Source organism: Chironomus tepperi, unplaced genomic scaffold, assembly GCF_022539635.2.
Source record: "Chironomus tepperi strain 1889 unplaced genomic scaffold, CSIRO-AGI_Ctep_v1 contig_337, whole genome shotgun sequence".
NCBI classification, from domain to species: domain Eukaryota; kingdom Metazoa; phylum Arthropoda; class Insecta; order Diptera; family Chironomidae; genus Chironomus; species Chironomus tepperi.
Genome location: NW_027226459.1, coordinates 637,548 through 663,622, shown reverse-complemented (window position 1 = coordinate 663,622; position 26,075 = coordinate 637,548). Strand labels below are relative to the sequence as shown.

General features: G+C 35.0%; 4 protein-coding genes across 4 annotated transcripts; 2 read left to right on the top strand and 2 right to left on the bottom strand.

Moving 5' to 3' along the window:
• Nucleotides 1–8,988: 8,988 nt before the first annotated feature.
• On the bottom strand, nt 8,989–10,200 carry LOC139093754 (uncharacterized). Its single transcript, XM_070644583.1, has 4 exons — nt 10,186–10,200; nt 9,775–10,123; nt 9,331–9,555; nt 8,989–9,272 (listed from the first exon to the last, which is right to left on the bottom strand). Exons 1-4 carry the CDS (start codon nt 10,198–10,200, stop codon nt 8,989–8,991), a joined length of 873 nt encoding a protein of 290 aa, XP_070500684.1.
• A 6,052-nt stretch (nt 10,201–16,252) lies between these two features.
• LOC139093680 (alpha-amylase A-like) lies at nt 16,253–18,353 on the top strand. Its single transcript, XM_070644477.1, has 5 exons — nt 16,253–16,885; nt 16,956–16,963; nt 17,123–17,364; nt 17,420–17,467; nt 17,528–18,353. Exons 1-5 carry the CDS (start codon nt 16,259–16,261, stop codon nt 18,091–18,093), a joined length of 1,491 nt encoding a protein of 496 aa, XP_070500578.1. The 5' UTR covers nt 16,253–16,258; the 3' UTR covers nt 18,094–18,353.
• Nucleotides 18,354–18,534: 181 nt separating this feature from the next.
• On the top strand, nt 18,535–20,496 carry LOC139093649 (alpha-amylase A-like). The gene is made up of 5 exons (XM_070644426.1): nt 18,535–19,168; nt 19,235–19,242; nt 19,430–19,671; nt 19,727–19,774; nt 19,833–20,496. The coding sequence occupies exons 1-5, from the start codon at nt 18,542–18,544 to the stop codon at nt 20,396–20,398; spliced, it is 1,491 nt and encodes a 496-aa protein (XP_070500527.1). The 5' UTR covers nt 18,535–18,541; the 3' UTR covers nt 20,399–20,496.
• Nucleotides 20,497–22,046: 1,550 nt separating this feature from the next.
• LOC139093715 (uncharacterized) lies at nt 22,047–24,125 on the bottom strand. Its single transcript, XM_070644529.1, has 3 exons — nt 24,041–24,125; nt 23,900–23,958; nt 22,047–22,608 (listed from the first exon to the last, which is right to left on the bottom strand). The coding sequence occupies exons 1-3, from the start codon at nt 24,056–24,058 to the stop codon at nt 22,308–22,310; spliced, it is 378 nt and encodes a 125-aa protein (XP_070500630.1). The 5' UTR covers nt 24,059–24,125; the 3' UTR covers nt 22,047–22,307.
• Between the last annotated feature and the right edge of the window lie 1,950 nt (nt 24,126–26,075).

Here is a 26,075-nt window from a genome sequence, read left to right as displayed (position 1 = left end):
TGAAAAAATAGAAAAATGTGTTGAAATGTAATAAAATATTACTAAATTTTAATCAATCTTAATTTTAAACTCGAATAATTCTTTCCTGTATTTATATAATGTTTAAAAAATCACAGAAACTGCTTTCTAAAAAATTATCATTCTAAATAAATTAAAATAATAATTTATTTTGAATTCATGGATCAATTCATCCGGATGAATTGTTTTTTTCTTTTTCCATACAAAAATTTCATCCGGATGAAAGATTTGTATGAGTCGGATGAAAGCGGATGAAAGATTTATATGGGCCGGATGAAAGCGGATGAAAGAGGATGAAAGATTTATATGGGCCGGATGAAAGCGGATGAAAGGCTTATATGGGCCGGATGAAAGCGGATGAAAAGTTTATATGGGCCGGATGAAAGCGGATGAATGATTTGTATGGGCCGGATGAAAGCGGATGAAGAGTGTCAACGCCTTGGTCAAAATTGACAAGAATTCGCTCAATTCTCACGAAAAACCATAAAAATTGAACAAAAAGGTCAAGTTAGTTGACTTGCAAACCTAGATAAGCATTCAAATCAATGAACTGATTAATGGACGCCTAGTCAGTGTCAGGACAGCATCATTGTCTTATAATCGACAGCAGTGTTGGAAGACATGCACTTGAGACAGGCAAAAACCTCACAAATTCTTGATTGTACGGTTTTTGTATATCTTGATAATTTGTACGGTTTTTGCCTATACCAGGTGCCTGTATTGCAACTCTGATCGACACTTATGTAAATTCCTCAAATTTCAACAAGGAACCAAAATTGCATCAATTCCAATCAACAATTTCATCAATCTCAAAACTAACCCATAGCTTCACAGACTATGATTAATGATTAATAATTAATACCTTCCATTTCACCGTGATTGACACATCACGTGCAATCGAATTCAATTGAATCAATTGCTATTTTTGGCAAACAAAAGTCATTTTTTTCATCACCTATTCGCAAAAATCGCACATGGTGCTTTGGAGAAGAAAAAACTATTCCTAATTAAGGCTTAACATATCCAAAAAGTCTCATGGTACTCAAAATGGCATAAAATTACATAACACTCGACAATTTCATGAAGCAGCTTAAGTTACTACCTTAATAAACGGCAAAAGAATTATCAAACCATCGCATCAGCAAGTGTGATTCGCAAACGGTTATGCGAATAACGTCAAGTGTGCATTGCGTTGTGCTGCACAAACAAAACAATTGAATTCATTACATTCTCAAATGAAACGTGAATAATTTCTGGTCGTACTTTTTTTTTGAAGAGTCTGTTTTTGTTGGATGCACTTCCATCATGGAATGTTGACTTTCGTGTCTTTTTCTTTCTTTTCCGAGTCTATTTTATTTTATTATTGCACATTTTAATTCCTTCGTGTATTTAGTATAAATGAATTGGCTCTTGATTCGTGTTGAGGAGTTTTAAGGTTCGAGATGATTCAGGCGCATTTGAGTGCTAGACAATGGATATTTTCTGCAATTGAGGAGATTTTTGAGACAAGAAGTTGAATTGGCAATTGTTATGCAATTTTATATGCTGTTTACTCCTGGGATGTTAGAAAGTAATTATTAATATGCTTTAAATCGTTTATTATTGTCCATTATTGTTAGGTCAACTAACTTAGTTGGCAAATATATTGAAATTTGAAGAGTTTGGTGGAACTCAAACCAGTGCAGAGTTTGAAGTCGATTTAACTTTTAAGTGGCAATACAAAATCCAAGTCGACTTCGAGCTTTGCTGGCTTGTTAAAGTGAACTCTTGACTCTTTCCTTGCATATTCATTTTGACATTGATTGTGATTCATGACCCTTCTTATATGACTGCTGAAGTTGGCTTTATCTCAGACTACCATTTATTCCGAATACCAATATCAAGTGTGGAGGTCATGGATTGCAATTGACCTGTAAGACCAGCGAAGCAACTAAGTATCCAATATGAAGTGCAATACTGTTTCTATAAGCAGTGCATTTCTGCTAATCAGTTTTACATGCTGTTAGGGACACTCGTCATGACCCACATTGCAAATTGATGTCTCTGTCAATATAGCTATTTTTCGGAACTCCGGCAATTATACCACTCAGGACATTGAAAGTCTACTCCTCTATATGGTTAAATTTTGACTATTATATGGGAGTAGACAATTTAGCGGACAAGTGACAAAGGGACTAGGATGGAGCGGAGAAGTAACGAAGGGTCTAAGCGGGGGGCAAACAAGTGACAAAAGAGTCGAAATTGTGACAAAAGTATCAAAATTGACAAAAAAGTGAAGACAAAAGTAGAAATTTGCATCCCCTGAGTTGTACGCTCTCTGATCGACTATTTATCTTGTTCCAGCGGCGATCCTAAGAGCCTATTCCAAGTGGTAATCCTTCCTCTCAGTCAGTCGAATCGGCATAGTTGCAAAATCCTACATTCCTAAAATTTATTCCTTAAAAGTCTTCATATTTAATCGAAAATTAATCCATTAAAAACCTCAATAACTGAATATTGTCCATTGAAAATAGTAATAAAAATACTATCGTCGATGTAATCGATATGTTTATGAGCTTTTGAAGCCAAACGAATGTGAATTAATGAAAATTACATATATTGCATTTTTTTTCACTTGTTAAGCGGGTCAAGGCGGAAGGTGTTCTTGAAATTACTGTATGCAGACGAATAATAAAGGAGGCAAGACAACAACAAAAAAAATTGTAACAAGAAGAGACAATTCAGGTCCAAGACGATTTTATCATGTTAAAGAGCTCTCGGCATCTTTGTGTGCCTTCATAACCTTGCTACAAAAATCACATGAAAGCTGATGTTTCATTTTTTTTGAAAGGGAATTGTGCTTAATACATAATGAGGGTACGTAATGGATTTAAAAGAAATTCGAAAGGGCTTCATATAAAGGTATGCTGGATTTAAAGGTCAATTGTTTGATGGTTTTCTTTCTTAACCAAATTACTTATTGTAGATCGTGAATGAAGACTTAATAAGCCTCCTTCCGATGTAAGTGCTTTAGTTCTTTTGAGGCCTTTTATTGCTGGATTTTCATTGTATTTAAATTTTGGTGCTTTTAAGATTTGTTGGATATTTTTTAAGCTTTGTAAATTAAGGAATTGATTGAGTAACTGGTAACTTCCAGCTGTAAAGGGGCTCGAACTCCCAAAAGCCCCCTTCCCAGCTACTCCTTTGGTTCCATTCTAACAATTTAAAAACTGACTGTTAACTTCCAGGTGTAAAGGGGCTCGAACCCTCAAAAGCACTCCTCCTGGCTGATTGCTAACTTCCAGGTGTTAAGAGGCTTGAACCTCCAAAATGGCTACTCCTGGTTACTCCTTGTTTGATCTAACAATTTAGAACTTACTGATAACTTCCAGGCTTCAAAGGCCCATGATTACTTCCTAAAAATTTCCAAATAATCGGTAACTTCCAGGTGTTAAGGGGCTTGAACCCTCAAAAGCCTCCAGGTGTTAGAGGGTTCGAATCCCAAATCGATCCTCATGGCCGTTGTTTACTTACTAACAATTTAAAACCAATCGAAAACTTTCAGGTGTTAAGAGGCTCGAACCTCCCAAAAGCCTCCTTTCTGACTACTCGCTATGATACTTCCTAACAGTTTAAAGCTAAATTGTATCAAAACCAATTAAAACAATAATCATACCCAACTGGAATCAACAATGTAACTAAAAACAGTCGAGAAAATCCACAAATATCCATAACTTAAGCCGCTGTGTATATTACAAGTGCTAATATCAACAATTTAAACAACATGACTCCAACATTTATGATTTTATCGCATCATAATTTACATTCTTAAGAGTACCATAATATTAATCCATTGACTTAAACGAATTATCAAGAATATATATAATTTCACAAACAGCTTTCAATAAGCACTTGATATCGATGTCGATGATGATCTATAAGGTCTTAACAGAACATGAATGTCAATTAATTTCACTTATAGTTACATAATGTGTGTTATCAAGACCTACATTTACGACATGTGAAGTTAAAAGTAGGTTAATACAATTTTTTGCACGTCAAGTTCAATTTTTACAGGTACATCTGCTGTACATGCAGTCCTCAATACAATGCATTGCTGTAAAGCAGGGATGGTCAACCTTTTTGGTGTCATGGGGCAACTTAGTACAGTGGTGGACAACCTGCGTGGACAAGAACCATATATGGTGTATGGTTTTGGTCGAGGCTTGCCATCACTGACGTAGTGGTATGGTCTTAGTGGCGCATATGGCATGTGGCTCATGAAATTTCCATAGTGCTATACAATGGCGTGCTCGGTGTTGGTCGTGGCATACCAATAAGACAGTGACAGCAAACCTCGACTAAAACCGTACAAGATGTACAGTTCATAGCAGTTCCATATTGTACCGCGACACACAGCTTACCCAACACTGCTGTAAAGCATACAAAAAATGACTTTAAGCGTACGTCGATACTTGATTCGTAAATCATTTAATGGCAGAGATCCAAACAATTTTTGCGACTTTAACATGCAATGTGCAACATCATTGTTCGCACGACGGCCTTGAAAGATTGAATAATAAGCCACTACAATACAGATTTTATATTTTTGGAAATAAGAAAGAAAAACTTTCATTTACAAGCCTTTTTTAACAATTATAAATCAATTATGATAGCTATTCATTGAAATGTATTGAAAAGTAGAAATCCATTTAAGATGACGAAGATGGAGGAATAAGTAATGAGCTATTGCTTATGAAATGTTTCGACACTTAATGGTCATTGATGAGTAAACATGCCATCCTTAGCAAGGAGTTATGATGCTTGTAGATTAATTTGCAAAGAAAAGATAGATAATTGATTGAAATATGAGCAATTTGTTGGGAATGATGAATGAATAGAGAGGCTAGGTTACATGCTTTGACATTCATTGAACTCTTTGATGATGAGAATTTGTTGATTTTTATATTGACAAAAGGATAGGCTTGCCATAGTAATTAATGGCTTGTTAGAAATACATCTGAACACATGTCTGAGCACAAATAAATTCCTGGATTGATGTAGTGAAGTCCTTAACATTCCGAACTGGCATTAGTTCTGGAAAGATCAACCAGGTCAACCAGGACCAGAAAGATCAACTTGACATCTATCAAAAATGTTATGAAGCAGTAAGAAGCATAGTCAATAAGTGGTTTGAACAGCATACCGTGTTCAAGCATATAGAACACCTCTGAATTGTCGTAATAACGGCAAAATTCGAAGTTGACCTGACTGGAAAAGTAGCTAACTGTATCATGGTAGCTTATGCCTATATCAAGGCATTACCTAAAGAAATCTCTATGAATTCTGATGTTCCGAGCTCAAATGCTTATTGATTCACAAGAATTCAAAGACTTTTATCGCATCCACATATTCTCTCCCCTTCAATTCCCTAAAAAGCATATCCATTCAACCTCCAACCACCTTAATGCCCTCATAATACCTAAATTAATCACCATAATCATCTGTGACTTCACAACATATTCAAATTCCAGAATACTTTGCAAAACACCCATCACATCGCTACCTCAATGAACATAAAGTAATTGTATAATTAATTATTTAATTTTTTGGACACGCCAATTTTGCAGCTGCTGAAAAGGTCGTCGGAGTTGAAAAATTAATTTTCATCATTTTTTTGCATCTTCTTTTACTTTACATCATATTTTTAATAAATAAATACTTTTGAGCATAACAATGCCCATAAATTTTACTTTCATCAGTTACTAATCCATCTGCATTACAGTAATGAGCATCTCTTGACGTTACTGGTTATGGCAGTGGTAGGCAACCTACTGTTTGTTGCAGGGCACACCTTGGTGGTTAGGTTCGAATGAAACTGGACAAGGCATACGATTCATTTGTTTGGCGTCACACCGGTGTCGCCGTGGCACAATTTTGTGCACACTGTTGCGCCCCGGTATACAGCTTACCCATCACTGTACTATGGCGATTAATGTTCACGTAATTTGTGTGCCTTAATGTGTGATTTTATATTAAGTACTACAATTTGGGCTTTAATGTTAATTGAGATTGACAGATGTAAAGTAATTCAGTTGAATAGGAACAGCAGCAGCGGCTACAAAAAAAGATTCTAATCAAATATTCACAACAAGCGTGCACAAAAATGCTTTTTCGCATGCCGAGAGAAAGTGAAAAGAAATAAATAATATTTTTTTTGGAAGAAGAAAGATCAGCGCACGGTGGCTATTTCCTGATGTCTTGCATTTGTGTCTAATGATTTGTTGTGGCTCTCTTTTATTGTCTGCATGGAGAACATTTTGGGTAAATTATTATTCATAGTTTGCGAATATTGTTGAAAATTGCTGGACTGTCATTTTGTTGCTTGTTGTGGTGATTTTGTAACTGGATTGACCGACTCATTGATGCATGTTGTGAATGAAAGGAAGTTGGTTTAATATTTTTTGAATTTTATGGGAATTTATGGGGAAGTGTATCAATTTAAAGATTATTTTCCAGAAAGGTGAGAAGGCAATAAGCAGGGTGACCCCAAAACCCATCATTCCCTCTTTCCCACCCTGATCAAGCCTCTAAGTAGATGACTTTCATAGACATTTTGTTATTGGCACCAAAAATTCATTCAATACTTTACAAATTCAATTTCAATCTCCAATATTCGCATTAAAAATTCACCAAAAAATTGATTATTGCCATTACTGTCTCATTTATTTCTCACAATAGCACGCGAAGTAACTTAAAATGTATAATAAATGGACAGCAATTACATTTATTTTCACAAAAAATTATTCGATATTCATATGTGCAGAAAATCTGAGCATCATGGAATGCTCATTATCTTTAATTCATACATATCATTTTACGACTGTTATGTCAGCCAAGAAATTATTGTTTTTGGAAATGGACATTAAGTATAAGGGATTTTATAAGCATCAAAAAATGAATTGCAACTTAAGATGAGTTTATGATATTACATCGGACTGTATTGAACTAGGTACAGTCTGATGCAATGATAATTACTCAAAAATATTTCTTGTTTTATTGACTTTTATTTAATGTGTGATATTAAGGAATGGATGAAGGCCTTTAAGACGTTTTATAATATTTTTAATTTACGTTCAATTAAGGAGCTTACTGTCCAGCAGTGGTGGACAACCTTTTAATTTTCACGACTCTTCTTGGTCGTAAGCCTTGATTGATACACGGCTCAAGGCACTCAAGGCATTTGCCTCATCTTATGTCGGTCTACTAGTGTCTCGCGACACATTGGTTGACCATAACTGCTCTACAGTACACGCCCTTTTTGATAAAATTTCCATTGAATCTTTTTTTGTTAATTAAAAATCTTACATTAATCAGATATCAATTGACAATACAGAATAATGACATGTATGTTCACACCATAGAGTTGATTTATCTTTTGAAGCATCTAATTTAATTATTGACATCTAGCTTGATATGTGTGAGAAAAAAGTATTTACATGATAATTAAGGAGATAAGAGATGTTAATTGCTGCTTTGTTGATTTTGTGAGTCATTTCTTATTTTTTAGATGCAAAAATATGTTTTGACCGAATTCTTACGCTGATGTCTTAAGAATCTCCTGGTTTGAGCTGTGAAACAACCTCCGCCAAAGCATTAGATCAATACAAACGATTAGTGACAGCCTAGTGTCTGCGACATAGCGTTCAAACGCCAACTTCTCAAGGTCTTGAATGTCATAAAAATTGCAACTTGAATAGCATATGGCCGCCATCTGGCTCCCATGAAAAGCTTATGTCGATCGGGTCAGTCGTTACGATAAATATTTCTCATTCAAGACTTATAAATGCTCAAATGAAAATGAGAGTAAGCAGTTTGAATGAAAATCTTATTGCAACAGACTTTATGTACCGTTAAACAGCTACAACTATTGTTGTTGTTTGGTACTGCTTGTGAACAACACAAACAGTGAAACAAAAAATTAACGGCAAGTGCTACAACGAAAAGTAAACTAAAGAGATCTAGTACTTTTTTAAAACTTGACTATAATGCTTATTTTAAATTGTAGACATGAATGAATTGTTGAAAATGAAATGAAAAAGCTTGAAATCTTCGAAATCATTAAAGCATAACATAGTGTGTAAGTCTAACTTATTAATCGTTGCACATAACAATTACAAAATTTTATTGCTTGAAAGTTCAGAAAAGCAGGTGCGATCCCAAGCTGACGTAAATCTTACTTGATACTGGATTCAGTTGGAATCTAGCACTATGCTTGAGCTATGTTGGCCAAGTGTTTGTGATGTGGCCAGTAACAGAGTCAGATTGAAGGTCTTTTGTAATAATCAGGCTCAAAGTCGGAGCATGGTTCCAGGAAGTAAGTAAGTACCCGACTAGTGCTCTTCAGAGTAATAACTTTTTGGATCTTTTGTGAAGATGTGTGACTTCTACTTGAACAGCAACTAGTCTTTATCACCATATTCTTTCATTGAACATGTGCGCTATGTCATTAGGTATTAAGCTTAGCTATCCGATTAAGTTAATAAAACTCAGTCATAAATAAAACTTTAGATAAATTCAGCAAAGGAAATGGAAATGGATTAACATTGGAAATGAAAATCGTTAAATTATTGGAAAGTAAACTTTTTGAACTGCTTTGCTGTGACTTTATTTTATAGCCAAAATTATTCAGCTTAAAATGAAAGCTTTTCGAATTGCAAATTGATTTAATATCTTTATTGACATGATTAGTTGAATAATGTTGTTTTCCGTTACTTCCTGAAAATATTCATAAATACCCAAAATAAAAACCAAAAAAGTATATAATTTTTTCATATTTTCAACAATAACTGTTTATTTTTTAACAAATTTATCAACAATTAACGACAGTCTTATTACAACTTTAAGTTGATGACTTTAATGATGATGAGCTTAAAGCTCATAACAAATAGCTTCTTTGAGCAAATGATTCAATGGCTATTAAATGGCTTTTTACCACTTTCCATAACCACCACCAATATCACCACCATGTGAACCTCCATGAGATTCTTCGATATGTCCACCTTGATGGCCACCGAAATCAGCACCACCATGACCGCCATATCCTCCTTCTTGACCTCCATGACCACCTTCGAATCCACCGTGGCTAACTTCATAACCATGGCTTGAATGTCCAGCATCAAAACCACCATGACCTCCTTCTAAACCATGTCCAAATCCACCGTGGCTAGCTTCGAATCCACCATGTGATCCTTGTTCAAAACCTCCATGTCCAGCTGCAAATATGTTGGATATAAGTAATGGATATTAAGCATTAGATTAGTTAATGCTTACCAGATTCGAATCCACCATGTCCTCCTCCGATTGAAGCTCCATGACCAGCATCGAATCCACCATGTCCTGATCCATGTCCAGCTTCGAATCCATATCCTGAATGTCCCATATCACCACCATAACCTCCTTGGTGACCGCCGAAATCAGCACCATGTCCGCTGAAACCATGAGAACCATGAGCACCTAATCCTTCACCACCTGAATGTCCGCCTTCTTGGTGTCCTCCTAAAAATGTATAAAGGCTTATTAGATATTGGGTATGGATGGATTATGTCTAGCTATTCTAATTAAAACTAGAATTTCAGTTCAATTTTAGTAATATTAATAATCACAACAATTTATTATGTTAATAAAAACAGAAGTCTATCCAATCAATAAACTCTTCAGTAGTTCCAAAATATTTAGAAACGATGTTAGTTCCAGTCATGTATGTCTAATATTTACCGCTAACTTCTTGATGCTTAATTTCAATTTCTCCACCATGTCCGCCACCAGTATGTCCATGATGAACATGTTCTGATGAATGAACTGGATATTTATGAACTGGTACGGCATGAATTTCTTGTTTAACAACAACTGGATATGGGATCTTAATTGGAACTTTGACTGGATATGGAACTTTAACTTCCTTAACGACTGGAACTTTCACAATTTTATATTCTGGTACTTTTGTATAATGATGCTTATGGACGGTGTGAATTGGAACTTTAACACTTCCGACATGATGACTTTCACCACCGCCATGTCCACCTGGGAATGCACTAACAGCTGCGACAAGGCAGAACAATGCAATCTACAATGATGGATATGTTAATATATTTTAATGACTTAGTTCCTATGACTCTTAAGACTTACAAATCTTGCTGCCATTTTTACTAAAAATATCTTTAATTTATTATCAAAATTAAAATAAGAGAACTGCTTGTTTTACTTCTGAAATGCGTTTGAACTGTGAATGATGATATGACAAATGCTGTAGCTTTTATACTAAATAGACTTCAGAGTAAATCTCACAAGCTAGACAATAAGGCGAGCAAATTTTACTCTCAGATGAGATTTTTTGGTAAGTTTTGGTACAGTTCCCACTCCAAATACAACAAAGCATGTGCTTTCGACTTTTTTTTTATTTCTTTCTCTATTTTCTTCTTGTATCGATAAGCAACGCTTTTTTTTGGATGAAATTAAATGAGTCATGCTCAACAAGAAGTTGAGTACGAAAGAAATTTATTAAGAAGTAAAATTGGCAATTTCGGAAATTTTAAAGTTGTCATTAAGTTTCTACATAGTTAAATTTTTGATTAAAAGCATTGACATAAATTTAGAGGAAGCTACTAAAAGCTGGAACAGATTTGAGTGATTAAGAAGTTAATGATCCGTTAGAATTTCATTTTGACACTTAAAGGATTCTAATATTCAGCTTTGCAATATCCTAAGCTTGATTAGGAATCGAACCCACATTCTGATGGTTAATAGTCGCATGCTCTTGACATTAAGCTATCAAAAGATGTTTTGAAACTGAACAAAATATCAACTAAAACAATTCCCAAGGATAACTTGACATAATGTCTTATTAATTATTATTTAGGCCTAAAGTCAGGGCATTTTATGTGGAAAGTTGCATTAGGATTGAATTTGGCATAGACCTTAGAAATTCTAAGTAACTAGACATCATATCCATTAACTGGAGCTATAAACTGAACAGTATGTCAAACTGTCCACTAAAGAATAATCTACTCTCCCGAATAGAACAAGCTGATGTCTAGTTCTAACGAATTACTGTCCATTTGGGTACCTTTCTATTAATCTATCAACCTAAAAGAAAAGACTAATAAAATACACGCTTGGTTAACTTGACTGAACCAGTGGAAGCTCCATTAAGGAAAGTCCAAGAACTCATGGAGAGAAGCTGCCAAAAGAGATAGTATTGCATTTTGTATCGATAATTGGCAGACAGGAACCAACGATAGATCCAACTTTAGAAGACTTCAAAGGAAGTTTCAAAAATCAATAGGGTTTGCCAAAATTAGATGCGCAGGTCTGCATAAATCCAAAAAAACTGCAGGCCAGAACTTGTGGATGCACATCTAGAACAATATAAATTGCAGGTCTGCGCAGACTAACCCTTAAAAATTAACAACCAAGAACAGTTTGTAAGCCACTACAAATTCAATAAGAACATCCCAAGAATGTCCAACATCATTATGTATATCCAATTATTTAATTCTCATTTTCCTCGTTAAAATACCCAAAAATAAATTTAATAGACTGCAAAATTATTTTCACCAATTAAATTCATTTTATTTTGCGGTACATTTTTCTCTAGATCGAACGGAAGAAAGGCAGTTAGACTTAAAAAAATTGGCTAAAATTTGTCATGTTCCTAAATTTGTTGGTGCTTCACTTTCATGCTTAAAAGCAGCACAATTTGCTTCGCATTTGCTCTTATTTTTCACTTTCATTGGCTCGCGTCAGTTGACTTTAATTGTGAGGATAGAGAATGTTCCGACATGACATCAGTGCTTGTTGATAAGAAAGTGATTGAGTAGATTGGAATCATGCTGCAACGAACGAGGAAATAGGAGACAAGATGGATTATGAAATTAAGGTGAAAGATCATTGACTGATTATGACTGCATAAATGATGTATATCGATTGATTTGTCAAATGTCTTACAACTTAATTGTACAATTGAGCAGGAAAAAAATGAATTTAGTTATGTCACGTGATTTTTGTAAGACTTTCATCTGAGACATGCATTAATTTCAGTGTGTACTTCTTGTTCCTTCACATTTCAATACAATTTAAGCAATTTTTTCTAATTGACTATTAGTAAAAGTATTTTGAAAAGAGTTTTGGAAATATTATTAACAATCAATAACACGTTTGACTTAATTTATGCATGAAACGGACATTAGTTCTTGGTTTCGAGCTGCACAATGTGGAGAACCGTTTATTTTGTCATAACAATTGGTAGAAATCAGTCGTTTTGGTAATGGCTGGGCAACTTGGCGTCTTATCGTTAATAGAGTATCATGATAAGGGTATCAAGGCAAAGCATCGTGCCCTAGCGAACGATATGTGCTTTAAGGGAAACAGTCGAGTTGAGATGACTCCGTGACAAGAATAACTAAGTCAGTAAAGTCTTCATTTTGAGGTCATTATGAGTTCATCCATGATTCAGAATGGATAAATACTTTATGTCAAACTTGAGACAAACTTGAACCAAAATTCTAAACATAAAATAAACTAAAGTAGTTGAATAGGATTCATGTAATGACCCATACATAGTTCATCATTGGATGATCAGTGCAGTAGTAAAAGGAGGACACAAAATATGTATAATTTATGTATCACAATTTGCAATACAGTCGAATAAACCAAAAGCTCAGTGGTAAGAGCATGCAACCGGAAGTTGAAGTCCAAAAGATTGTGTGTTCGAATCCTACTGGAGGGATTCGTAATTCAGAACTACACTTTTCCAGCCAGATCAACATAAATGTACATAAGAATCCATACTAAATCAATCTAACTTAGCCAGATGGCATTTGAGTGACATGCAAACTTATGAAGGTATGCAGCTAATGTCTAACACTCAAAGTATCTCAAGCACCTTTAAATTTTATACCAAAATTCAACTAATTTTTTTGCTAAATGATTAATGATCTGTTTCATGTATTTCAACTAATTTACACAATTGTCTACTGTCAAATTTCTCAGACAATAAAACTATCAGCTAATAACAATGCACATGTGTCAAGTTGAAATTTCAACTCAAGCATTCAAATACTCAATCTATCAAAATTTGTGCAAAAAAATTTAGAAATTTCAAAATTACACATTATTTAAAGTGTTTCATTTGTGACAGCTGTCTGCACTCAAAAGACCGATGCATAAAGTAACAAAGGACTCGATAGCAATCTTCATTTGCAGAAAATCTCAATCAAAGTGCGTAACAAAGTTCACTGACATGCCGGCACAAATTTTTTTGGCAACAAAATTATGATGTAATGGAATTGACGTACAGAGCAGCATAAAGGTAATGAAACGAAAACAAAATCAACACAGTCTCGTGAGCGTAACTAAATTCAGTATGTGTAATGTATCATAGAACATGCTGAGTGTTGAAAAGGAGTTGTGCATTAGGTAAGCGATCGGAGAAAGGTGCGTTTATTTTTGGCTATTTTAATTAGTTTTTATTGTGGAGATGTTGGAGATTGGAAATGTGCTTGTTGTGGTGGCAGTTTGTCTTTGTTGATGGACGTTCAATAGGGGTTCAAATATTTTGTTAGGAGGGGTGTAAAACTGATTAAAATGGATCAATGTCATCAAAAATGAAGAAAATTATCCAAAAAATTATCAAAATTTGTTCAAAAATAAATTCAAATTTGTCAAAATTTATTAAAAATTCTTCAAATTTTGATTGATCTGATCAGCTTTAGCTTCTTTAGAACATCATGTGACGTTAATTAAGCATTTTAAGACAATCCTTTCCCTCACCGTAACGCTTTGTAGCATAATCACGAATCAAAATCTGGACTCCGTAACAAAATTGTGGGTTGCAAATTGGTTCCAAACAGACATTCAAGCTGTTGCTCTAGGCAGACTTGTTAATCCTTTTACTTGATTGATGCTTGCTACCTTGATGATTGTCCATCTAGCTCTTTGATAGTGCTGCAAGTGCTGCTGAAAGTGCTACTTTGATTGTAACCAATTTAGTGATACCTATCATTACATACATAATTTCATTATGCAACTTAGTCTTTGTTACTAACGTTTTAGCATCAAGTTCCATTGCATTATACATAGGAGAATGCCCTCAATACCTAGTAACATTCATAGGTTTTAACCTCAATCTCTTCATAAATATTGTATCCAGAGAATGAAGTCGACTCAAATTTTTAGGGAAACTTGAAAAACCGGCCCATATACCTGACTTGGCCCCGTTAAAACTTTCATCATTAACTCCATGACATTATCTAATCATCAAAATAGCTGTAACGTTTTTCATTCAATTCAAATCAGACTTCATTCAAGATTCGAAATGGTTTTCAAGTTCTTCTTGTGTACCTAAGAAGAAACGACCCACATTACGAATCCAGATGCTATAAAAAATCTCAAATTCACCAATCTTAAAAAATCCCCAATTGAAAAACCCCCCAAAAAAAATTTGTCTAAAAATAAATCATTTGTGTCGAACGAAATTTGTTTCTGTTATGTTGTGCAATTGCTTCGGTACTCGGTACTCGTATAATTATAATAATGTGAGGTAGACTAAGTATCTATAATGTATAAAGAAAGTAGTTTAAGGGGAAGTACCAAAAGCATTCCCTTTCTATTTTTTTGGTTGGTGTTAATCTATGGCACACAGTGCCATTCTGAAATTGATGTATTGTGCAATCGACTGACCAAAAGTCAAGTTTTTGTGCAAATTCATCTTTATAGCTTAATTAAACAATTTGCATTAACATCATTTTTGTGTGTGTCTTTTATTGCTGCATTCAGTCAATCATTTCTGCATCTTATTATGTGATATAATTAATGAATTATTAATGTGGATTTACTTCTTCCCGCTTGAAAAATTAAACACACAAAAAATTAATTAAAATTTTAATTTGGATGAAAAAAAAGAAGATTTTTTTGAGTAATTTGAAATTTAAACTTTAATTAAAACAGATTAAATGCACTCAGGTATAGGACATGTTGAGTGAAATAATCAGTTGAGTTTCACTTTGTGCAATATGGTGCAGTTACTGTTAAATATAGTAATCATAACATCTGTTAATGCTCCTATAATTTCCTGATTATTAAAACTGACTTTCTAGATTGCAAAACATCATGGTAATGGCCAGAGAACTCGTGGAAAGGAGCTGCTAATCGACCAGTTTATATTGAAAAATGTCAGTGGTAGAGCTAATTTCAGGCACCATCAGATAGAAGCCATGGATCACAAATGATGGTCAGAAAAGCAAATATGTATTAATCACAAGTCGACAGGTAGCATACCTAAATGTACATGGCACAAAATTGGCTAAAAATCTGATCCCAGGCTATCATAACTGTGATGGTAGCCTATGATGGAACCTATGATGGTAGTCTTATCTGGTCTCAGGCCAGATAAGATGACATCCGACCTCAGATTAGAGTCAAGTCAGTCTGAAGATAGATTTTGGTTATTTCTATGTCGTGTGCTTTCCGGAATAGTTTCTAGACATTCTTGACTTTGATAAATACTCGAGAACAAGACTGGACCAAGATTGGAACTTACTGAATTAATAATGGACGTACTAATCAATTGCAATCCATACCCCCATACCCTCTCCTGGATGGTGCCTGAAGATAGTAGGCAAACAAAGATTAAAGAAATCTCATAATTCTAGTTTCTGATAAGCAAAACCAGACGATACATCAAATCAGAAGCATTGTGTTGTCTTCATTTCAGTGCCACATTGACTTGATACTTGATTGAATCTTCCAATTGCCGTCATTTGTATTCATCCCCACAGTGACTCGATGATACAAATATTCTAAATTCTTTTGAAAATACTTTAAAATGCATCAACTAACACTGTCATACTAAATTACAACTTTGATCCACATCCAAAAATACCAGCAGAGAAATCAAGTCAAGTTCAAGAAAGTAGGCATGTTAATTGATTCTATAGATAACGTATTTTATGGAGTGATTTGATTTAAGTGGATTTAGGTTCAAAATATCAATAAAAGTTGCCGTATCTTCATGATAAGATGTCAATAAAAAGTGTCAAGTGGAAAACAGAAAGCTTCTATCCACCTGAATAAGATTATTACTTCGAGTGTGATAAGTCATACACATGTGTAGTTGGTTATCTTATCAGAATTACAAGAAATATGTCTCAAATCTATTAAAGAGCAGTAAGCATTCTCAAAAATTCTCAGTAATAATTCAGCTATGGGACGACTAACATTGGGAACTTTACTGCTCTTCGGCTTCGCCTTATCAACATTTGGTGCTTATACCGATCCACATTGGTGGAGTGGAAGAAGCACAATGGTCCATTTGATGGACTGGAGATGGACTGATATTGCACTGGAATGTGAGACTTTCTTGGGACCAAATGGATATGCTGGAGTTCAAGTTTCTCCAGCAAATGAATACAATGTCTTTGATGATGATCGATCATGGATGGAACGTTACGGACCAGTAAGTTATCTCTTAACTACAAGATCAGGTAATGAGGCTGCATTTGCTGTCATGACAAGACGTTGCAATGCTGTTGGTGTCAGAATTTATGTTGATGTCGTCTTCAACCACATGACTGGAAGTGGACGATTAGGCTCAGCTGGAAACACAGCTGATCCACCAAATCGTAGTTATCCTGGAGTTCCTTTCACTGCTGAACATTTCAATCCATCATGCAACATTAATAGCTGGAATAATCCATGGGAGATCCGTAATTGTGAACTTTTGGGACTTCCAGATCTTAATCAAGGAAATGAATACGTTAGAACAAAGATCGTTGACTTTTTGAATCACTTGATTGATCTTGGAGTTGCTGGTTTCCGTGTTGATGCTATGGTAAGTGGATCTGGATATACTATAATGCTCTATGCCTGAAATAATTCAATTGATTCCTTTTACTTTATAGAAACACATGTAAGTATAATCAGTGCAGATTAGTGATTTATCATCATAAGTGCCACTTCAGACAGATTCGGAAATAATACAGTAAAGTGCTTTGTTTGGCTACCGACTGTTAACGGCTGATGACTTAATCTGACTTAAGTGATTCATAATAACTGTATTAATTCACAGGTGGCCTGGTGATCTTGAAGTCATCTGGAGTCGTTTGAAGAATCTTAATACAGCACATGGATTCGCAGCCAATTCACGACCATTTGTTGTAGGAGAAGTCATTGCTGGATATAGCGTTGCAAATGATGGATTCTTAGCTAGTGATTACTTCCCATTAGGAACTGTCACGGAGTTCCGTTATTCACAAGAAATATCAAGAGTCTTTAGTGGAAATGATCAACTCAGATGGCTTCAGAACTTTGGTAATATTGCTGGCTTTTGATGTCTTGATGGATGTACAATAACAATTTATTTCAGGTGAAGGATGGGGTTTCTGGCCATCAAAGTATGCTCTCACCTTTGTCGGTAAGAATTCTATATTTAACCCAAAACTTTTAATCTTATCGAATATCCATTAATTCATAGACAATCACGACAATCAACGTGACGGACACGTGTTAACATACAAAAATGGAAGAACCTACGAAATGGCAACAGCTTTTCATTTGGCATGGCCTTATGGAGTTCCAAGAATCATGAGCTCATTCAACTTCACTCATCGCGATCAAGGACCACCTCGTGATGCAGCTGGAAACATTGTTGCTCCAGTATTCAATGCAGCAGGACAATGCATTAATGGATGGGTTTGTGAGCACAGATGGCATCAAATTAAGGAAATGAACAAGTTTAGAAATGTTGCTGGAAATGCAGCAGTTGCCAATTGGTGGGACAATGGAAGTAACCAAATCGCATTTTCTAGAGGAAATCGTGCATTCATTGCCTTCAATGGACAGTTCGGTGTACATTTAAGTCAAACATTGCAAACAGGACTTCCAGCTGGAACTTATTGTGACATCGCTACTGGAGTTAGGTCAGGAAGCTCATGTACTGGTGGATCTGTTGTAGTTGGAGCTGATGGACGGGCTAACATCTTCTTGAGTGCTAATGTACCACAAGGATTCATTGCTATTCATGCTGACAGTCGGTTGTAGATTATGTTAATGATTCCGTACCATTAAAAACCAAGGGGTCGTTCACAAATGATGTCCATCAAAGTTTTCGAGCATCTCTAACAATCTGTCACTAAATTTATCATTTTTGAGGACAGTTCTTGACTGCTTTCCTTACCGGGAATTCCCTAAATTTTGGACATCATTTATGAACATCCCCAAAGCTTTAAATACTTAAAATAAGCTTTTAAACATGAAAATTTGAATAAATCAAAATAAAAAGCTTGTCAACAACTTTAAAAGCATTAAGACTTCTGATTTATAAATTCCATTGTTATCACAGCACACGATGTGAACGCTGAAATCAATACAATAATACTATGTGATTACGATAAGTCAATTGCCGTTCTTATCACAAATACTTGATAATTATTTTTAATCTTTTAAAGACCACCAACTGCTCTCAAAAATTCTCAGTTTCAATTCAGCTATGGGACGACTAACATTAGGAACTTTATTGCTTTTTGGCTGCGCCTTATCAAGTTTTGGTGATTATACCAATCCACATTGGTGGAATGGAAGGAGCACAATGGTCCACTTGATGGACTGGAGATGGGTTGATATTGCAAACGAATGTGAAACCTTTTTAGCACCAAATGGATATGCTGGTGCACAAGTTGGTCCAGCAAATGAATACAATGTCTTTGATGATGATCGATCATGGATGGAACGTTATGGTCCAGTAAGTTATCTTTTAACTACAAGATCAGGTAATGAGGCTGCATTTGCGGACATGACAAGACGTTGTAATGCTGTTGGTGTCAGAATTTACGTTGATGTTGTCTTCAACCACATGACTGGAAGTGGAACACTTGGTTCAGGTGGAAATATTGCAGATCCTCCAAATCGTCACTATCCTGGTGTTCCTTATACCGCAGAGCACTTCAATCCATCATGCAACATTAACAGCTGGAATAATGCTTGGGAAATCCGCAACTGTGAATTGTTGGGACTTCCAGATCTTAATCAAGGACATGAACACGTAAGAACTAAAATTGCAGCATTTTTGAATCACTTGATTGATCTTGGAGTTGCTGGTTTCCGTGTTGATGCTATGGTAAGTTGATCCTGGATAACATTAAGCATACAACAGTAATTTAACTGATTTTTTACTTCTCAACAGAAACATATGTAAGTAATCATGAACTATCAGTACTTAACAAGGTGAAATTTAAAGTCAATTGGAAAATCCATGCGATAAGATTGAGGAGATAAAGTCTTTGTTTGTGGGGCTTTAAAATATTTTGTAGAGATACCAAGACACGCACAGACTTTTATCACAGCACATACTCTTATTGAATATCCTTATGATTCACAGGTGGCCAGCAGATCTTGAAAATATTTGGGGACGTCTTAAGAATCTTAATACAGCACATGGATTCGCTGCTAATTCACGACCATTTGTTGTTGGAGAAGTCATTGCTGGATATAGTGTTGCAAATGATGGATTCTTGGCTAGTGATTACTTCCCATTAGGAACTGTCACAGAGTTCCGTTACTCTCAAGAAATATCAAGAGTCTTTAGTGGAAATGATCTTCTTAAATGGCTTCAAAGCTTTGGTAATATTGCTGGCATTTGATGTACCAATGGATATAACATTACAATTTATTTCAGGTGAAGGATGGGGTTTCTGGCCTTCAAAGTATGCTCTCACTTTCGTCGGTAAGTCAATATCCCTTAATCTTTTAAAATCCTCTAAGATGCTTAACTGCCTAAACAGACAATCACGACAATCAACGTGACGGACATGTGTTGACTTACAAAAATGGAAGAACTTACGAAATGGCAACTGCTTTCCATATGGCATGGCCTTATGGAGTTCCAAGAATCATGAGCTCATTCAACTTCACTCATCGCGATCAAGGACCACCTCGTGATGCAGCTGGAAATATTGTTGCTCCAGTCTTTAATGCAGCAGGACAGTGCATAAATGGATGGGTTTGTGAGCATAGATGGCATCAAATTAAAGAAATGAACAAGTTCAGAAATGTAGCTGGAAATGCAGCAGTTGCCAATTGGTGGGACAATGGAGCCAATCAAATTGCTTTTTCGAGAGGAAATCGAGCATTCATTGCCTTCAATGGACAGTATGGCATTCATTTAAGTCAGACATTACAGACAGGACTTCCAGCTGGAACTTATTGTGACATTGCAACTGGAGTTAGATCAGGAAGTACATGTACTGGTGGATCTGTTGTAGTTGGAGCTGATGGACGTGCTAACATTTTCTTGAGTGCTAATGTACCACAAGGATTTATTGCTATTCATGCTGACAGTCGTTTGTAATTTCTTTGGAATTTGAACTTTATGTCTTTTTTGAATAAAAGCTTTTTATGCAATAAACAGCTTTACATTTGTGAACATTCAATACAAATGACTATAAAGCTTTTAGTTTGTCTCTTTGATGTTTATTTGGTTAAAGCTTTAAGACTTTAAAAATGCTTGGCATAGCTTTATCTTCTTATTTTCAAGCAAGTATGTCCATTGAGCAGTGATTCCCAAATTTTACAATGATGTAACTTGTGATCATTAATTGCAGCATCTTCCAATCAAATGATGTAACAATGTTGTTGCTGTTTATAATGATTTTGATCCTAATTACTGTAGTGTTACTTGAATTACTGTTAAGCCGTCCACCAAATGAGGAGCTCATTTTTCTTTCACTTCAAATTAATTCACGCGTGTGTCCAATTATGTAATAGAGAATGTAAATTACTGATTTTTTGATGAGTCAGATAATTGAAATTCAAGCACTGCCGAACTTTGTAATCTGTTCAAATTACTATGACCCCGAACAGGGGTTATGGACACTCCCTAGACACTCTGCACCTTCTCAAAACTTTTCTGACAAACCATCTGCACCCAAACCGTCCAAAACTTTTCTGTGCCTTCTTGGACTCTCTAAACCATCTCAAAACTTTTCTGTGCCATTCCTGAACACTTCTTGGATACTCCAAACTGTCCTTCCTGCACACTCTAAATCGTCCAAAACTTTTCTGTACCATTCCTGCACACTTCAAACGTCTCAAAACTTTTCTGTGCCTTCCTGGATACTCCAAACCGTCCCAAAACTTTTCTGTGCCTTCCTGGATACTCCAAACCGTCTCAAAAGTTTTCTGTGCCTCCCCTGGACACTCCAGATCGTCCAAAACTTTTCTGTGGCTTCCCTGGACACTGTCCCAAACCTGTCCCAAAACTTTTTTCTATGACACTTTTTGCTTGACATTTGGTCAGCTTTTCTTGAAACTATTACTGATACATTCTGGATTAAAAAACTCTGACAAAATTGAAAAATAAACTGTTTATTTTCCTATTTTGCCACATTTTATCATCCACTATTAAGCACAATCCCAATTACAAATAAATAGATATTTCTCTTCAGACTACAAAAGTGATTTTGTAGAAGTGACTTCAAAATATAATTTAGCAAAAAATTATTCACGCTTTTCAATTTTTATTGCCAATTCAAATAGCTCTTTTGATGATTTATTTAAACTGTTATGCTGCATATGCACAACAATCCACTGATTCCATTCACTTCTTCAGTCTATTAAATACCAGGCTGAGAAACTAGACTTTAATAAGGTATGGAATCACACTTGGAATTGGTAATTGGCAAGCGGTAGCCAGCGATAGAGCCAGCTTCAGGAACCGAATGAGGGAGGCCATGGATCACACTTGATCTGTACGGCCAGCGAAGTAAGTAAGTAAGTATATGGAATTACCGGCTAGTTTCCCAGCCTGGATTAAATCCATTAGTTGAAATCTTTTGTTTTGGATGTTGCTTGCTTAATGATCTGAAAGAAAGTTGATTTTTGCGGACTATAAAGTGAATAATTTGATAATTAAAAAAAGGCAGCAACAAATATTATTTTTTTAACAAAGTTTATGACTTTTTATTTACTTTTCAGCAGTCATTAATGAGTATTTTGTGTGTGAGATGAAAAATGTTTAACAATGAAAGCAACAATAGACATCACATAAGATATTTTAAAGTAAGTTTAAGAAGTTAAGAATTATTTACAATAAAATCAGAGAAGCTTGACTACACTCAATAGCTATAGACAATAAGCTCCTCTGTTTATGAAATTTGTTTAGCTAAAAAACTCCAAAAAATATTTTTTTAACGGCATTACACAAAATTTGACGTTGCTTCAGCTTCTTTATGGGCTTCCATATGATTTATCACAGTTATTTACCATCCGTGTTGGCTGTGTCCAGCATCTGAACCAGCTGAGTGTCCACCAGCTGAGTGTCCGCTTGAGTATTCATGTTGATGTTCTGATGTGTGGACTGGATAGTGATGGACTGGGACGGTGACAACATGGGGTTTGACAACGACTGGATATGGAACCTTGACTGGAACATGAACTGGGAATGGAACCTTGACTTCCTTTACGACTGGAACTTCAATTTTCTTGTAGACTGGAACCTTCTCGACATGATGATGATGGACGGTATGGATGTGGTATGGGACATTGACCTTGACGTGTTCGCTATTGGAAGTAAAGAGTGATTTATTAGTAAGGAGAAGATTTAAGGTACAAATGAGTGGTTTGATGCTTTTATGATCAAGATATCATCAGCCAGACTCAATCAACACCCAATTAAGGTACACATGTAAGTCAAAAACTCGGTTATTATGTCGAGATCAAAATCACTTGCTGCCTCAAAATACAAAACAAAGAAAGTAAGTCAATGTGATGTAGATGAGGAAAGAGACCATTTACTTTCGATTGTACTGTACTGTTATGATTTATTGGCATCAACAGCACAAAATGTCATGATTAAGCAAGTGCTGCGGCCCTTTACGACCCGATAACGGTTCAACAAAAGCGCGAGCATTGTTTACTTTAAAGGGCAATTACTTCACGTCACGAATGAGCTGACTGTTGCCACATGACAATCAGAAAGTGAAAAAAAAGACTTAATTATTTCTGATTATGCTGTTTCGCTCATTTGAGCAGCATCTAAAGGTCATTACAATGGACAGTGACGAGTAAATGATATGTCATGCAATGTGATGCAAGTCACATTATTAAATTAAGAGAAATAGACCAAGCAGTGCCAAAAATAAATAAAGCATGCTTTCACTTGCAACTGTCTCATGCTGAAATTCTCATTATTGATTGGCCTTTTACCAAACTTTTTTTTTGTGACTTTTTTGAGAGTAGATTCATGAAAAGTACGGCAAGTGTTGTGCAATAATTAAATTGTTGAAATTCATAACACAATTGTTTTGGTGATCGATTGAAATGCGCGTGAAGGTAGACTTAATGTCCATGTATAATTTATGGATCCAATTGTTGTTCTGGATCAATTGTTACTTCATATTTGATTGAGTAATTTGATGTCTAATGGAAATTTAAGACAATAGGAAGATTGGATGCTGCCAGCAGATGAACAGGTCAATGAAACCATCTGCATCATTTCGGCAATGTTGAAACAATTTCCTCACTCAAGCTTCACTTATTTTCTCCTCACTATTAAAACTTGAAGGTGATTTACTATCTCAAGATCATTCGCAGCTAATGTTATGCGAATGTGGAAGAGAAAAGAGAATTGCATACAGTTTGGAATTTCTCGTAAGGTGAAAATGGAACTGTTATTATGCAAAATATGTATTTGGATGCGGTTATGCTTCAATTGGGTTACTTTCTACTAATTATCAAATTATCGTCACTTGATCATTGTGTGACACTTTTTGAGTGACTTTTTGTGCTGATTCTTGCTTTGTCATTTGATTCAAGCACCACTGATCACAATATTAATCACAAAGATACTTACTGTCCACCATGACCGCCTGGCATAGCGAGAGCAACTGCAACAAGGGCGAATAATGCGATCTAGGTATGGAATTTTATTATTTTAATTAGTCACAGGAATATCCTTAAATTTTAATTCACTTTATATCCTTTATGCACTTACCAAAATTTTGGCTGCCATTTTACAAATTTAAAATTTTTTGAGTTTTTTTAAGAGATTTGAAGTTGTTTACTGGATTGGATGCGTTTGAGTTGTGATAGCAAACATGACAACAGATTTGCCTTATATACAAAAAGTCTAAAAATGAAAAAAATGTATACAACTGTAGCTATTCACTATTGCGATTTGGAACTTTTAGCCATCTCACCCCACCGAAAAAGCAAGGCAAGAAGCAGACACAAAAAAAAAGAGTTTTTTATTGAGTGTACGATGTGAAGCAACAAGAGGCTTTTGTGTGTACTTGCACTTTTTTTTCTTCTTTCTATAAGATTTTGAGATAATTAAAGTGTAGCAAAATGAGCAGAATATGTATCAAGATCAGGCATCAATAATAAAGCCGAAATCGCTATGCCTTTTTCCAAAAATCACTCAAATTTGACATAAAGTTGCTCTTTCAGTAGTTTATCAATTAATCGATCTTCAGTGTAAGGAATTTAGTTTCTGAATTATTCAGCTGATAATCTTTAAGTTGCTTGATTTTTAGCACAAGAATCGGAAATAATTTAGGTTCTGAACTCAATTCTGATTGTCAATCCAATTTTACAATTAAAAGCTAAATCATAGTGAGTATCAGCACTATTAGGAAAGTATAAGGCGTAGAAATGCTAAAAATCCAACTCCAGACCAGCATGACACTAGCCTCAAGCCACATTCGATGAAATCCAGCCTCAATCCAATTTTGTAACTTGTGCTTTCCGGGCTAGCAGTGTTAACTCAAGAATTAGATCAAAAATGGTTACCTAACCAGAAATTTGGGCAATCAACAGACTTGAATCTAGATCTTTGTGATAGAAGAACTAAGATGTTTTATTATTATTATTCGAATATCACAAGTTGGTTAGTCTATTAATCCTAGATGTCAGGTCAGTGTGACTTTCAAATGATGAAGGATATAAATTGAATCAAGGACAAAGTCATGCCGGGCTAGTGCCAGATTTATGGTCGATCAATCGATTTGTGCAATTCGATGTATACAAAAATGTACTAGAATCTTGCATTAACTAGCGAACTATCCTTTATAATCAAGAATTCAGGCATTGTTGGCAAATTGCCAATTAAGAAGCATGGAACTACATGTGACTCAAATGACGAGTTCTAAGTCGGCTTGAATTCTTAATGGATTATAATCAACTTAAGCATGCAAAAATCTAACTCGACTTTGAATCCTACTCAAAAATTCTGTAAATTAAAGCTACTTAAACATCATATTTTGATCCATTTCCCTGGAGTAAACAGCAACTCTACGAAGAAAAATTTCAATTAACTAATTTCCTCAAAATCAACGTCAAAATTTGACCAAAATAAATTTCATTATCATAACATGAAAACATTACCATTTAAATTTCTGCAATTCATCAAGCATCAATCATAAATTATTTAATAATAATAAAAATTTCTTCGATTACAGATGATGAAAATCATTGTACATTACACATATTTAGATAAGATTTATAAAGCAATAGTGATATGCAATTGTACAAACCACAATTTGAAGTGTAAACAATCTTTTATCTTATTCAATTAAGACTTTTGCGGTATTAATTTTGAAATGTTTTTAAATTGTTGCTTTTATTACAATATAACAAGAAACAATTAATTAAACTACACATATAGAGTCTATGACGCTAATCACTTTATGAATTATTCAATGAATTTACTGCTTGGCGAATTTCTATTATTTACAATATATTGTGGACGATCTGCAAGATGAGATGATTTAGAAATAGATTCAGGTTGATGAAATATATTTTGTAAGTTTTGTGGACGATAAGTGGACCTTGGGATAGTAAATATGGTTAACAATTTATACTATTGAATAGAGTTAGCAGGAGTCAATTAGAGTCTAGACTTCTCCAGAGTTTGACTTTCGAGGTCATTTCCCTAACAACCAAAGAGAAAGCCTTTAGGTACCCAAGTGGTCTTTATGCAACATGAAAGCATGCTCTTTGCTTGTTAGGGTTTGAATTCGGTGGAGTCT